This window comes from Engystomops pustulosus, chromosome 2 (assembly GCF_040894005.1).
Source record: "Engystomops pustulosus chromosome 2, aEngPut4.maternal, whole genome shotgun sequence".
In the NCBI taxonomy this organism is placed as follows: Eukaryota; Metazoa; Chordata; class Amphibia; order Anura; family Leptodactylidae; genus Engystomops; species Engystomops pustulosus.
The window spans coordinates 87,130,080-87,143,326 of record NC_092412.1 but is presented as its reverse complement, the minus strand read 5'-3'; the positions used below and the strand labels follow the sequence as shown (position 1 = coordinate 87,143,326).

Sequence of the window (13,247 nt, the reverse complement as noted above, 5' to 3'; positions counted from 1 at the left end):
ACTTACCAGGCACTCCTTTATGTGTGCACAAGACACTTGGACTTGACAAGGATTTTGTAGGCTGCAAGCTGACTCGAGTGTTTTTGGCAGTCAAATAGTTAAGAATGCAATTTATAACTCCATTAATGGGTGGTTTACGACCTGAGTCATTGCTTGAAATTAATATCTATACTATTTTCATAAAGGACAAAAATACATTCTGCCCTCTGGCTGTCCTCATTTTACCTGGTGTTTTATTCACTTGTAATTTACCTCTTATAGGTACTTCATCTTTTGGGTACTTGCAAGTCCCTTTCTTTTCTGCATATACCTGGAAAGCGTTTATGACTTTCATTCTAAATTACATTTTGTTGGAACACATTCACTCCCTGGTGACTCTTAAATTATTATTGAATGAAGATTCAACCAGGACATCATGTTCTTATTTATGGAATTGATAAAAAAACTGGATGGACTAGAAATCCAGTACTGTTTTAGTCTCTATATATACTGCTTTAGATCTCTATATTTCATAGATTTCTTGTACATCAAAATATTTTTTTTTGCCTTGTTAGTAGTTCCTTTACCCCTTACCAACGCGAATCATAATAGTACAGCGCATGTCGGGTCCCGGTGCATGGAGAGGGCTCACGGGCTGAGCCCTCTCCATAGCCGGTAAGTCTTTGCCAGTAACACTCCACTGATCGCGGGTGTTATCCCACCAATGGCCACTGACAAAGCTGCCAACGGCTTCAAAGATCCGAGGCGGTCTTGTTTTAACTCATTCATTACAATGTGCTAATTGCAAATTGTAATGAATGAGGAGGAAAATCCCCATATACTGCCATACTGTAGTATGGCAGTATATGGTAGGATTGATCAGACAACCTAGGGTTAAAGTACCCTAAGAGGTCTGAAAAATAGTAAAAATAAAAAAAAGTTTTTAAAAAAATAATAAAAAAACATGAAAAATTCAAATCACCCCCCTTTCCCTAGAACTGTTATAAATATAAATAAACAGTAAAAATTATAAACACATCAGGTATCGCCGCATCAGAAAATGCCCGATCTATTAAAATATAATAACGTTTTTTCACTGCGTGTAACAGAAAACGCGACCAAAGTCGAAAATGGCACTTTTTTACATTTTGAAAAATATAATAAATTCAATGAAAAGTGATTAAAAAAAATGATAGCATTGAAAACGTCATCAAAAGTCGCACAAAATGACACCACCCACAGCTCCGTACAACGAAGTAGGAAAAAGTTATTGGTGTCAGAAAGTGACAAAAAAAAAATTGTACAGGTTTTAATGTATGAAAACATTATAAAACCTATACAAATTTAGAATCCCCGTCATTGTACCGACCCAAAAAATAAAGTAGACATGACATTTGGGGCGCACAGTGAAAGTCGTAAAATCAAAGCCAACAAGAAAACGGCGCAAATGCGTTTTTTCACCATTTTCACTGCATTTGGAATTTTTTTCCTGCTTCCCAGTACACGGTATGGAATATTCAATACCATCAGTATGAAGTGCAATTTGTTATGCAGGAAACAAGCCGTCACACAGTTATAGATTTTTGAAGGTTGGGAGTGAAAAATGGAAATGAAAAAACAAAGTTTTTATTGAAAAAAAATTAACAGCAGAAGTAGCACTAAAAAGTTTTTGTTTTTTTTAAAATATTCTTTACCATTTAAAAAATAGCAAAGTCATACAGCCAGCGATAAATAATACAAAACATATATTAGAACCATGGGCAGGAGTGGGGCCTGCTCTGAGTTTGTTGGCTGGAGCAGTCTGCTTACCCATGTTGCTGTGTGCATGAGCCCATAGATATGCTTTTGTCCGTATGCTAGCCATTCAATTAACAGGTAAACACAAATAAAAACACCATGCACGTGCCTTAGGCCTCAATTTCCTCAGCAACCTGCTATTTGCTCATTGCCCCAAACACTGTTATGTGCACAAGGCTTTAGGTTCTGGATCTGATGTTTTTGGACCAATAAAGGAAACATTTGTGTGCCGGTAAGGTTGCAGAAGCATATGAATACTGTGGATCTAAATGGGTTTCACTGAAAAGTATAATCACTATCTTGGGTATAGTGCCACACAGCATCCAAACTGCTGGACTCAGTGGTTGTTCATTAATGTGAAGCTTATTGAACTTTCAGGCTACTCTATAGTAGTGATGCTTGTCCATATATACTTACAGGCAGGTCATTATAATAATTGATGGAGGATACAAGAAACAAAGTAATTTTAAAACTATTCTTTCATTGTAATTTACATACTCATTTACATATTAAGGAGTGTTGAATCTTAAACTTATGTCACAACATATGTAAAACCTATTTACGTTATCTTTTTTGTCTGCAAAAATGTAAATGAAACTGAGACATGAATCACACTTGTGGAATTTTACTACCTCCCTACCCTACAGCATCTGTAAACAACTAAAAGTATATCGCTTACCAACCATGTTTTAGTTACCTTCTATGAAAATACAACTGTAGTGGTTTTGTTTTGTTTTCCTTGAAAAAATGTCAAATATTACCATTGACAAGATATTATGACATTCCATTCTGATGGCAAAACTCTATTTATCTTTAATGGATCCTTAGAACTTGGAACCACTTCTTGTTTGCTGGTTACTTGTTTCAGCTTTTTTGATTATATAAATTGTGCTATTTAGCAAGATGCACTGCATTATACTGCTGAAACCGGATGAAAACTGCCAGTAACTGCCACGGTCTGCTAACCTGTTAGGTGCCATGTTGGAATCTGACCTAAGCTCCTAACAGCCCTGCAAATGGACGTCGCTATCTTCAACCCCTTGGCACATTAAGACGTACATTTACAGTATATCTCGACAATCGCCCAGGCTTTGTATAGACTATGTCTATGGAGCAGTGCCCAAGTACTCTCCCGGCGTGCAGGGCATGGACATCACAGTTTTATTGTTGTGAAAATTCAATATATTCTTGCTATATCTTTGCCGGCTCTTGGAAGAGAAGAAGGAAGAGTAGCCATGAGGAGCATCGGAAGGTGAGTATGTAGGGTTTTTTTTAATATACATGCGAGGCTGCGGGGCATTTCCTTAGGGGGGCTCCAGAGAATTTCATTAATACGGGGCTGCAGAGAATTTCAATTTCAATATGAATGCATTTCATAAGGGGGACTACAGAGCATTTCATTACTTGGGGAACTGCGGAGCAATTCATTAATGGGGGGCTGCAGGTTATTTCATTAGGGGGACTGCAGAGAATTTAATTACCAGGGGCACCAGTGCTCCAGGGCACTTCATTACTAGGGGGGCTGCTGCACGGCATTTCATTACGGGGGAGGCTGCTGGGCATTAAATTACTTGGGGCCAATGCATTTCCAACCCTAGGCTTATACTCAAGTCAATAGGTTTTCGCAGTTATTTGTGGTAAAATTAGGGGCCTCAAGTATATACGGTAATTCCATTAAGCTGTGTCTCGTATAGAAATTGACATGCGATGTGGGGTCGGGTACTGATGCACTTTTCACCACGGACTAGTTTTCTTTTTTTATGGCTGCACTATATAGTTGTCCAGCATTTGCCCATATTCTGTATCAGCTAAAAAAAATCTAATGGTGAATAACTGCAATGGAAGTGCTTGCAGAATGCAAACATTACAGATGTTCCATAAAACACAAGAGGAAAAGGTGTGTGCTGTTCAAGGTCAGGGCCGATTTATAGCACATTCAGTGGGAGAATGGTTCAAGGGTTTCTGTTTGATACCTACTTAGATGGTAAAGTAGTTATTTTCTGAAAGACTTTATAATAAATTGTATGCCATTTTCCATGTTCTGCTATACAACAATAAAGTACATATAATGTATGTTCAATAATATAAATTCATTTAATTTCGAATAAACACTCATGGGAAATTGATGTTTGTGAAGTATAGGTCCTGAGAACGTGTTGCACGTCACAAGAGTTCAGGGAAAAGAGTCCCTGGGTCATATCCCACCCACACGCATTAGTAATTCTGCTGCGTGTATCATATAGTGCTTTAATGTTCCTTCTAATGTAAGTTAGTTGCAAAGATTAGTTAAACATTTTCCTACTGCTGTTCAACAGGGGTGGGTGTGTGAAAAAGAACACACATTTATCCTGATCCAATTCCTGGTATGAAGGGCCTCTTATTGGCTAAAGTGGGTCTTGTTTAACCCCTGTCCTCTTGATAGAACTTCCGGCCACATGATGCCACAGACTGAACACATTGCATACGACTGGAGGAACTGTTACAGGGCCTATGCTGCTGTTCAGACAGGGACTCCTAGCATTACATATGACTCTGATGCTATGACTCCTGTCCAGTGCAATGTGTTCAGTCCATGGAATTGGAATGATGCATGGGTCTGTTTCTACAGGATGAACATGTTTGTCTGTAGCTGGATTAGGAAGTAGAGCCAGGAAGAGAAACCCATTGAATCAATTGAGCTCATAAAATTGCTCTGTAGCTATAGTAGCTTCTGTTTGCACCTACATTTTTCCTCTCATACTTAGTATTCAGTCGTTCCTCCGCTGTGAGATGCAGTCTACTGTTATATATAACAGATAAAATAAACAGATTTAATAAACTACCTTGACTAGTTTTTTTATGCAAAGTTTATTATAAGTTCCTAAGTATTTGAAGTGTGTCATTTATGGGGAGGGGCGATGTTACTATGCAGGCTGTATCTAAAGTACTTGATTGTCATCTTTGTTAAAATGCAGTTTTATTAATATATTTTTGTGTTGCTATAGGTGCTTGATTCAGGAAGAGTAAAAGAATATGATGAACCCTACAACTTACTTCAAAACAAAGAGAGTCTATTTTACAAAATGGTCCAACAAGTTGGAAAAGCAGAGGCATCTTCTTTGACCGAGACAGCCAAACAAGTAAGTTTTTGCTGGACAGGAAAATCTTAGCCTTAAGGCGTATTCACACATCAGAATGTTAGCAGTGATTTCCAAGTATAGAATACTAACCATTTTACAGGAAACCAGGAAATCAAGATTTTACATTTTCACCTAATGACTGGTTAAAAGTGAATTGAAGCAATAATGTTAACAAAATCAGATTGGGAATTGGCAATAAAAAGGCTATGGGAACCTGTCATTAGGTGAAAATGTAAAATACTGACGGCAGTAGACGGTTTGAGTCTATGGGGGTGATGTTTTATTGTCTATGTTTGATGTTTTGGCACAGTTGTGGTGCAAATGCTGTAACTTTCCATTCCACCACATGAACATAGGACACTTTCACATATACCCCCGCTTGCACCAAATTCAATATTTGCATAGACTAGTTTTCCCAATAGGAATTGCAAGTTTTGGAGCAAATTGATGCCAGTCCCCACCCTGGTCTGTGTGCTGTGACTTTTGATAGTATTTTGCGACTTTTTATGTGATACTCGCAAACAACACTGCAAACAGATTTATCAAGGGCCAAAGCCACTTTAATGAATCTGATGGCAGTAAAACTCCAAAGACAGAATTGTCTAGTGATAGCCTAATGATAAACCCCTTGGGGGATATTTGTCATAGGCCAGCGGTAGTGCTAGGCATAAATAAACGCAGACGGCGACTTTTCACATGAAAAAAAGGATGCAAATACAAAACTGAAATAAGTTCACTAAAACAGGGTCAGTATGCTGTTATTATTGATCGCATATGGAGAAATATACTGACATGTGAATAAGACCTTACATTGTTGCTTTTAGCATATCGTGTTATATTACATAAAAACATCAACATTGTGTTCAAGCCTCATTGTTGCCTGGTTTCCAATGGAAGGGCCAATTGATCTCTACATATTTCCCTCAACATTTTGCCTTGGATGTTGCACTGAAGATTCTATTATAATTTAAAGTCTTTGAAAAGCTTTTGCGCCCAGCTATCAATAAGAATGGTGGAATGATAAAAAAATACATAGATTTGTAATTTTAACCCCTTAACGCTGAAGCCACTTTTCACCTTCCTGACACGGCCCATTTTTTCAAATCTGCCCTGTGTCACTATAAGTGGTTATAACTTCGGAACGCTTTAACATATCCAAGTGATTTTAAAATTGTTTTCTTGTGACACATCGTACTTCATGTTAGTTGAAAAATTTTGGTGGTATGTTTTGCATTTATTTATGAGAAAATCAGATATTTGGTGAAAATTTGGAAAAATTCTTGATTTTCGAACTTCAAAATGTTCTACTTTTTCCATACATAGTCATAACCGCAAAAATAATTAATAACTAACATTCACCGATTGTCTTCTTTATGTGGACATGGGTTTTTATGCATAGTCTTATTTTTGTAGGATGTTATGGGGCTTTGAACTTTAGGTGCAATTTTTCACATTTTCATAAAAAATGCTAAATTCTGCTATTGAGGGACCTGCTCAGGTTTCAAGTCACTTTGAGAGACCTAAATAAAAGTAAAACCCCATAAGTTACCCCATTATAGAAACTATACCCCTAAACGTACGTAAAACAACTTTTATAAAGTTTGGGCTAAATTAATGTGTTTTTCAAAAAATGTACAAATTTTCAGTGGATAAAATACCAAAACGCTCCACAAACTTTGATACCCTATCCCTCCCGCATATAACAATACCCCATTTGTGGTGGTAACCTGCTGTATGGGCACACGCCAGGGCATCGAAGGGAAGCTGCGCCATTCAGAGCAGATTATGCATTGTCACTTTTTATTGGCTATACAATCTTTATTTTTTGGGCAATTTGGACATATAAGAGCTTATTTTCTGCGACATGAGATGCACTTTACAAATACTTCATTTTAGTGGGTCATTAGCTAATTGGTGAAGTTTTATTAATTCTTGAATGTATGGGTGAAAAGAAAATTGTCAATTTTGGTTTCCTTTCTTTTTGTATTTTTTGGGGGTCGTACACCATACATTAAAAATACTATATTATATTTATTCTACAGATCACTATGATTACAGTGATACCTCATTTATATAGTTTTTCATTTATTTTTACAATTTTACTGGATAAAAACTAATATAGAGGAAATCTCATTTGTTCTTGCATCGCCATCTTTTCGGAGACGTAACTATAATAGTTTTTGGTTGACAGAGCTAGTTTAGGGCTTATTTGTTGTTCTTTTCAGTGGTACCATTTTGACGCACATAACTTTTTTTGATCACTTTTTAGAACATTTTTGTGCAGAGATTTTATGAAAAATGTACATTTTTGGCGTGTTTTTCGGGTTTTTGTTTTTACAGCGTTCACCAAGTGGGTCCAATAATGTTTCTGAGTTATTGTACGGATTGTTACGGACGCGACGATACCAAATATGTGGGGGCTTTTGGCGATTTTGTGTTTTTCTCACTTTATTGCATGTGTATAGGAAATATTTGTGTTTAGGGGACTTTAACTTTATTTAATTCTTTTTATTCAAACATGTTTTTATTCAATGTTTTTAACTTTTTTTTATTTACTTTTACAGGTAAGCTTGAAGAAGCGATCCACTGATCGCTTGTTCAAGCTATTCTTGACATTACACAGTGTAATACAGATGTAATACAGAAATCTCCGATCGCGGGTGTTAGAGGCAGGTGTCGGCTATAATAAATAGCTGACACCCGCAGCTTCTGGCCCCGGCTCCGTTCAGGAGCCGGGGCCAGAAGCATGACGTAATAGTACTGCATTTTGCGGGAACGCACCTCCCGCGATGCAGTACTATTACGTCAAATGTCGGGAAGGGGTTAACTACATGAATAACATACTGTAGATTTGTTTCTCATGAAAATAAAAAGATTTGTTTACAAGTAAATGCATATGAAAAACCTATCCTTTATCATGCGTTACCGTTTGGACATGAAGCTAAATTGCCAGTGCCTTGCTCATCCCTTGTATCAGTTCAAATATTCTTTTCCAATATAGAAACTTACAGCCATGTTATGCTGTGATTGTCACACTAGAAATGACCCTTTTTCCAGGTAAATCCTTCCTCCATATCTTGTCATGCTTAGAATGACTCAGCGGACCAACTGCATGTATAGTAGTATTGTCATTCTTATGGTGAATTGATACATGTGTATACTCTCTAGGTTCAGGCAAGTGAATATTAAATTGACTTTTGAGCCCTGAAGCTAAATAACAGGGTCGCAGTGCAATGAGCCAATGCGTCTCAATTTTGCCCATGTTTAATGCATTATGCAAGCTTTAGGCAAAACTAGGCTTCGGAGTTTAGTTGCTCCATAAGTGAGGCCGTTTCTATCTCTATTCAAGAGCCTAAAATGTAAACTTTAAAGGACTTATCATATTAGACCATGCCAAAAAAAGCCTATTATTGTGAAGCAAACATCAGTATATGGCACTTGTGCTATATGTATATTGTAAACACATTTATGGGACGCTGTAGATTTATTTTTGGTCTGACTTGTGACACGTGTCAGCATAAGAAGATTGCATTTTCTTTTTGAAAGGCTTGAACAAAACTTTTCACGTTCATCTATGAAGGAAAAAAAATTGCATTTGAAGTCCCTTTTCTCCGGCATACACAGTGGTAGATAAGAGCACACAAGTCTTGACATTATTTCATTTTGTTATGCGCATCTGTCAAAGAACAGAGATACCATACAGCTCCTAAAAACTGCCGATTGTGTAACAGTGAAACTTGACAGCATTTCATTCCTTTTATATTCTGATTATACATTTATCAGGGAACCTGTATCTCTTCGAGTTCAGCAGGAAATCACAGGGATTGAAGCGCTGAAAGGCACGCTGAAAAAAAAATACATATCTTCTATTACTTGGGATCATCTTACGTTTTAAAGAAGTTGCTTGGATGAGGCTTTGTCAGAGCCTTAGCCTTCCATTCCATTATTGTGGTGTACTATCCATAGATCGCATTTCTATGGGCCGTGTAACTGCTTTTGGTACAAATTAAACACTCTGATATTTCTAATATATGTACCTTGAAGTTTCAATGCTTGTCAATCATAGTTTGTAAAATATAGGGATTACAAGCTGATATTAACATCCAAATCTATTGTGTTTTGGTTTTATGTGTGAAAATGAGAAACCTTTTTGCTGACGCCGGGTTCCACACACTATTGTCACCCTGTTTTAATTTATCTCGGTGTTTTCAGTGCACACAGTGACTGTCTTATCAGTATAATGTGGCCGTGGTTGCATCAATACTCGGTGGGATAACAGGCATTCTATCATTTTGGTTTATTGGCAATTAATTCTGCCCATTGTTCAGATGATGTATTGGTGACTTTGCTGATTTCCACACAGATTAAATTGTTTGCTTTATGTCCTTGCTTTTTGAGATTTTGATTTTATTATATTATGTTTTACCCATCTTCTTGGAGACGCTGACACATTGCATTTTTTGTTTTTAGGTTTATCTGAACAAACTCCAAGAATCAAACAAGCCCCCTACAAGAGACCCATCGGAACCATTTATTATTTTTGAAACTGCTCTTTGATACGATTTTTGTGCAGGATTATTCCAATGTACTTTCACAAGTAGCCTTTTGACAGCCCATGTGCTGTGCCAGGTCTCTCAGTCAGTCCTTGGACTGTCGTTAAAGTGCCAGCAGTTTTGATGCATTCAAATCTATGGTTAAGTATTGAAAATTATTAGATTGTGAGGTAAAGTTGACATAGTGATACTGTAACTTAGAGTATCACTTTTGGCTCATGTCAACCTTTTAATATACAGGGAATGTGTGTTCATGGTGTCAGCACTACGACACGACTTTATTTTACTTCAGTAGTCTTTGGCAGTGTTTCCATCTGCCCAAGATCCTCAGTGGTATAGCCAAGTTTGTCCTTAGTTATCAAGTGCAGAAGTGGAGTTATCCATTTACATAAAGATAGCCCGGCTTACAATATTCATTTTAGTTTCCAAGAGCCCTTTAATGAAACAGGCATTATATAATGAAAGGTGAAGGAAAAAGGCAAAATTCAAATCAAAAGAAATTCCCCTTTAAGTAGCACTTATATTAATATTTATGTACATTCAATATTGATCTTGAAATTAAAAATTTTTTGCCTTATAATGATACACTGACATGTAACCTTAACCAAAGCAAAGGCAAGATGCCCATTCAGATATCCAATGGAGTGAATGAAGAACCTCTCAGGTAGTTCCTATCAGGTTATTCCAAAGTGCAGATACCACATATTATCGTGCCTTACAGTATCTGGAAACAATCTGTGTTAATGTTTACACTGATATTGTTTTTTGTAATCTCGATGCCTTAATTGTTACATACAAGTTCATTACTCTGTGAATGGGGCCTGAAGTGCCGACAAGCCAAACATGTTTCTGTCATAAGCTCCTTCATTTTCATGCTGTCTTTTAAGCAACAATCAGTTAAATGCTATTAATGCAATTAGTATTCATGGTTCTTAGAGTTTGCTTCATTAATGCCAATTTCTATTCATAATCGTCTGCAATTAAGATACGCGCTCTGAAGACACTAGAAAACGCAGGCATTTCATCGCCATGAATGTCGTTTACTCCTACCACTTCTATATGATTGTTTCCATTTGTTGTACATTACAATGGCTTCATGTTGACTTCTTTGATTGCTAAAAAACAAAAGTGTTTTATTTTGTGTGTGTTTCTAATTTATGATTTCATTATTTGACTAAAGGGACTCCCACATCATTTTCTTTGTATTATGAAAATATATATATAATTTATTTGACAATTGTGCATGCATTGTCTTTTAGAACGAGTTTTTAAAAGAAGGTGGTGTCAAACTTGTGTATTAAAGATTCACAGTGAAAGAAGAAAAGAATGAAATGTGGAGCTGTCCATGGTAGAAAAAATATAGATATGGCCTAAATATTCAGTGATATTGTTCTACTCATCACAAACTGACAAAACTGACTTTTGCCACATTTTGGCAAGCTCTTTTATCCCCATTTTATTACTTGGATCGATAGGAACACTGCATAATGTCACATCATGGAACAGCCCATAAGCAACATGCTTTAGGTACACAGTGGTAGCATCTTTTGCATCATGTGTACATATACATGTTTTATGGTACTGTGCATTATACACTGCATTTATTTTTGTATATTTTTTTTAAATTTACCACTAAGATCAAGGATCGTAAACAATGCAGACTTACATACAGGGGTGTGCACTTACATTCAGGATCTGCTCTTGTTTTAGCTTCTTAAACCCTCGTTTTTACAAAAACAAAGTTTTAAGAAATTATGCAAATGAGCCTGCCGGGCTCCAGGCTAAATAGATGTCAATGAAGCCTGGAGCCCCTAAGGCTGATGGAGGGGATACACACCAGCGAGCTGACCCTGTCGGAGGGGATACACACCAGCATGTAAGTGTGCAATGTTTATGATTCTTAATCTTGGTGGTACATTTCCTCAAATATCAGTTTAGAGTTGCCTAAATTCTCTGGTATTGAATACCATGAGAAAGAGTCATATTTCACCATTTCATTACAGATTCGAGACATCTGTTTGTTTAAAGAAATCATCTTTTCGTTGCATTACATTTAATTTAAACTTAGAAATCTCTAAGTAGGTTGCTGTTTGCAAAGGAGGAGTCCATAAGAGTTGATACATCAATGTATTGCATGGACTGTCCATTAATTTCATTGAACAGCAATGTTATGGCCATGTAGAAGAATACACCCCAGATTACAGCTGATCACTAATTAAACTGCAGTGTATGCTGGCCATGAATAGTTCTTGTTTTGGAGACTTGTCCTTTTGGAGATTTTTGAAGTATCTAATAATTGTTAGGTAAACCTTCAGTAAGAATGTATCTCACAAATGAAAAAAACATAGGTGTGCACTTGTATAGCTGGAGGCTTAAAAAAACTTAAAAGACCATAAAGTTGTTCAAATCTGTAAAGTTATAGCAGATTACACAGGTATAGAGAGGTTAATCTTACATGAATGGAACCTGGAGTCACGAACACATTCAATAATACACAGTATAGTTACAGAATATGAACATTTCTCCAATCTTTTGTTAATACGCCTCATCCAATATCTGTGCACTTGGTTTGAAAAACCTTTGTAATTAAAAGACAAAGCAATGTATCTTTGAAAGGCTCCATTTCTTTTCCTTCAAGAAAATACTGTATCGGCTTGCCTTGATACAATTAAAGTAATTCATCTTTTCATACTTTTATTGAGCCCTTGATTGGAAGATTGTTAGCGATTGTATGACACAAGGATCTTAAAGCAATCATCATCATTTAAAGATAACCATTTCTAATCTCTAAAATATATAAATTATGTCATAAACTTGTGCGTCAGTTGTGATCTGTGTGTATTCTTATTATGTGGTCACATGTTGTTTTTTATTAAAGGGGGCTATAAATTTTAATCCCAGAAAGAACAAAGTCTTTTATCTTGACCTGTATTGCAAATAATATGTTTTTCAGGTTTGTATAATTGCCCATCATTATAATTCCACCAAACATTTTTAAACTTGCCCTAGTTTTAAATACAGTGCTATTTCTTTAATCCCTAAAATGGTCATTGTTCTTGCAAGGCCCCTTAATAGCACTATGCTGCACAGTATTACATAATCCTGGATAGAATGCTTAGGACGGTGATTGCACTACTTGGATTTACACACCAGAATATACTGTAGCTAGAAGCAGTTTTTACCAAAACCCAGGATTTCTTCATAAAAGACCTAATTGGTTAATTGGTCTATATTGGTTATGGAGGTTAACGACTTTGTCGTTAGGGATGCCAGCTTTGTAGATCTGATGAGGAGATGGTGGTTAGATATCCTACCTTTGAAAAATTCAAAGCTAGTGTAACGATAATAATGGTTTATGTCCAGACTTATTAAATTCGCAGCTATCTCAAAAGGACATTAAAAACGTAAATTTTTTTAGGACAATGTTAAAAAATATATATTCGTAGGGCTGCCTATAATAATTTTCTTTATAGAACCAAATTGACAAGACGAACATACATATATTGTAGTATGGCTTCCAGCACACTACAGGTAATGTGTGAGAATGATGGTGCTATGTTTATTCGTTGTGCGCACACTTATCGCACCCAATCACTATAAACGAAAATACTGGAACCCATCCATCTACAACACTAAATGGTGCTTAGCCCTCGTGTTTGGGTATTTGTATCAGTTCACACATGAGGGTCTGCACCTATTGTGACCATACGTCAATAAGAGCCTGACGCGTTTCCCCGCTACAAGTAATTAAGTAGCGGTTCATCAGAGGAGTATTATGATAGCGACCCCCTACCTAACA

General features: G+C 36.6%; 1 protein-coding gene across 1 annotated transcript in view; it reads left to right on the top strand.

The window, feature by feature from the left end:
• ABCC4 (ATP binding cassette subfamily C member 4 (PEL blood group)) overlaps positions 1 to 10,685 on the top strand; it is a 160,846-nt gene extending 150,161 nt beyond the window's left edge. Inside the window, exons 30-31 of the mRNA XM_072135431.1 lie at positions 4,761 to 4,895; positions 9,366 to 10,685. Coding sequence (XP_071991532.1) covers positions 4,761 to 4,895; positions 9,366 to 9,452 — 222 coding nt within the window. The 3' untranslated portion in view covers positions 9,453 to 10,685. The remainder of the gene's footprint in view (positions 1 to 4,760; positions 4,896 to 9,365) is intronic.
• The last annotated feature ends 2,562 nt before the right edge of the window (positions 10,686 to 13,247 follow it).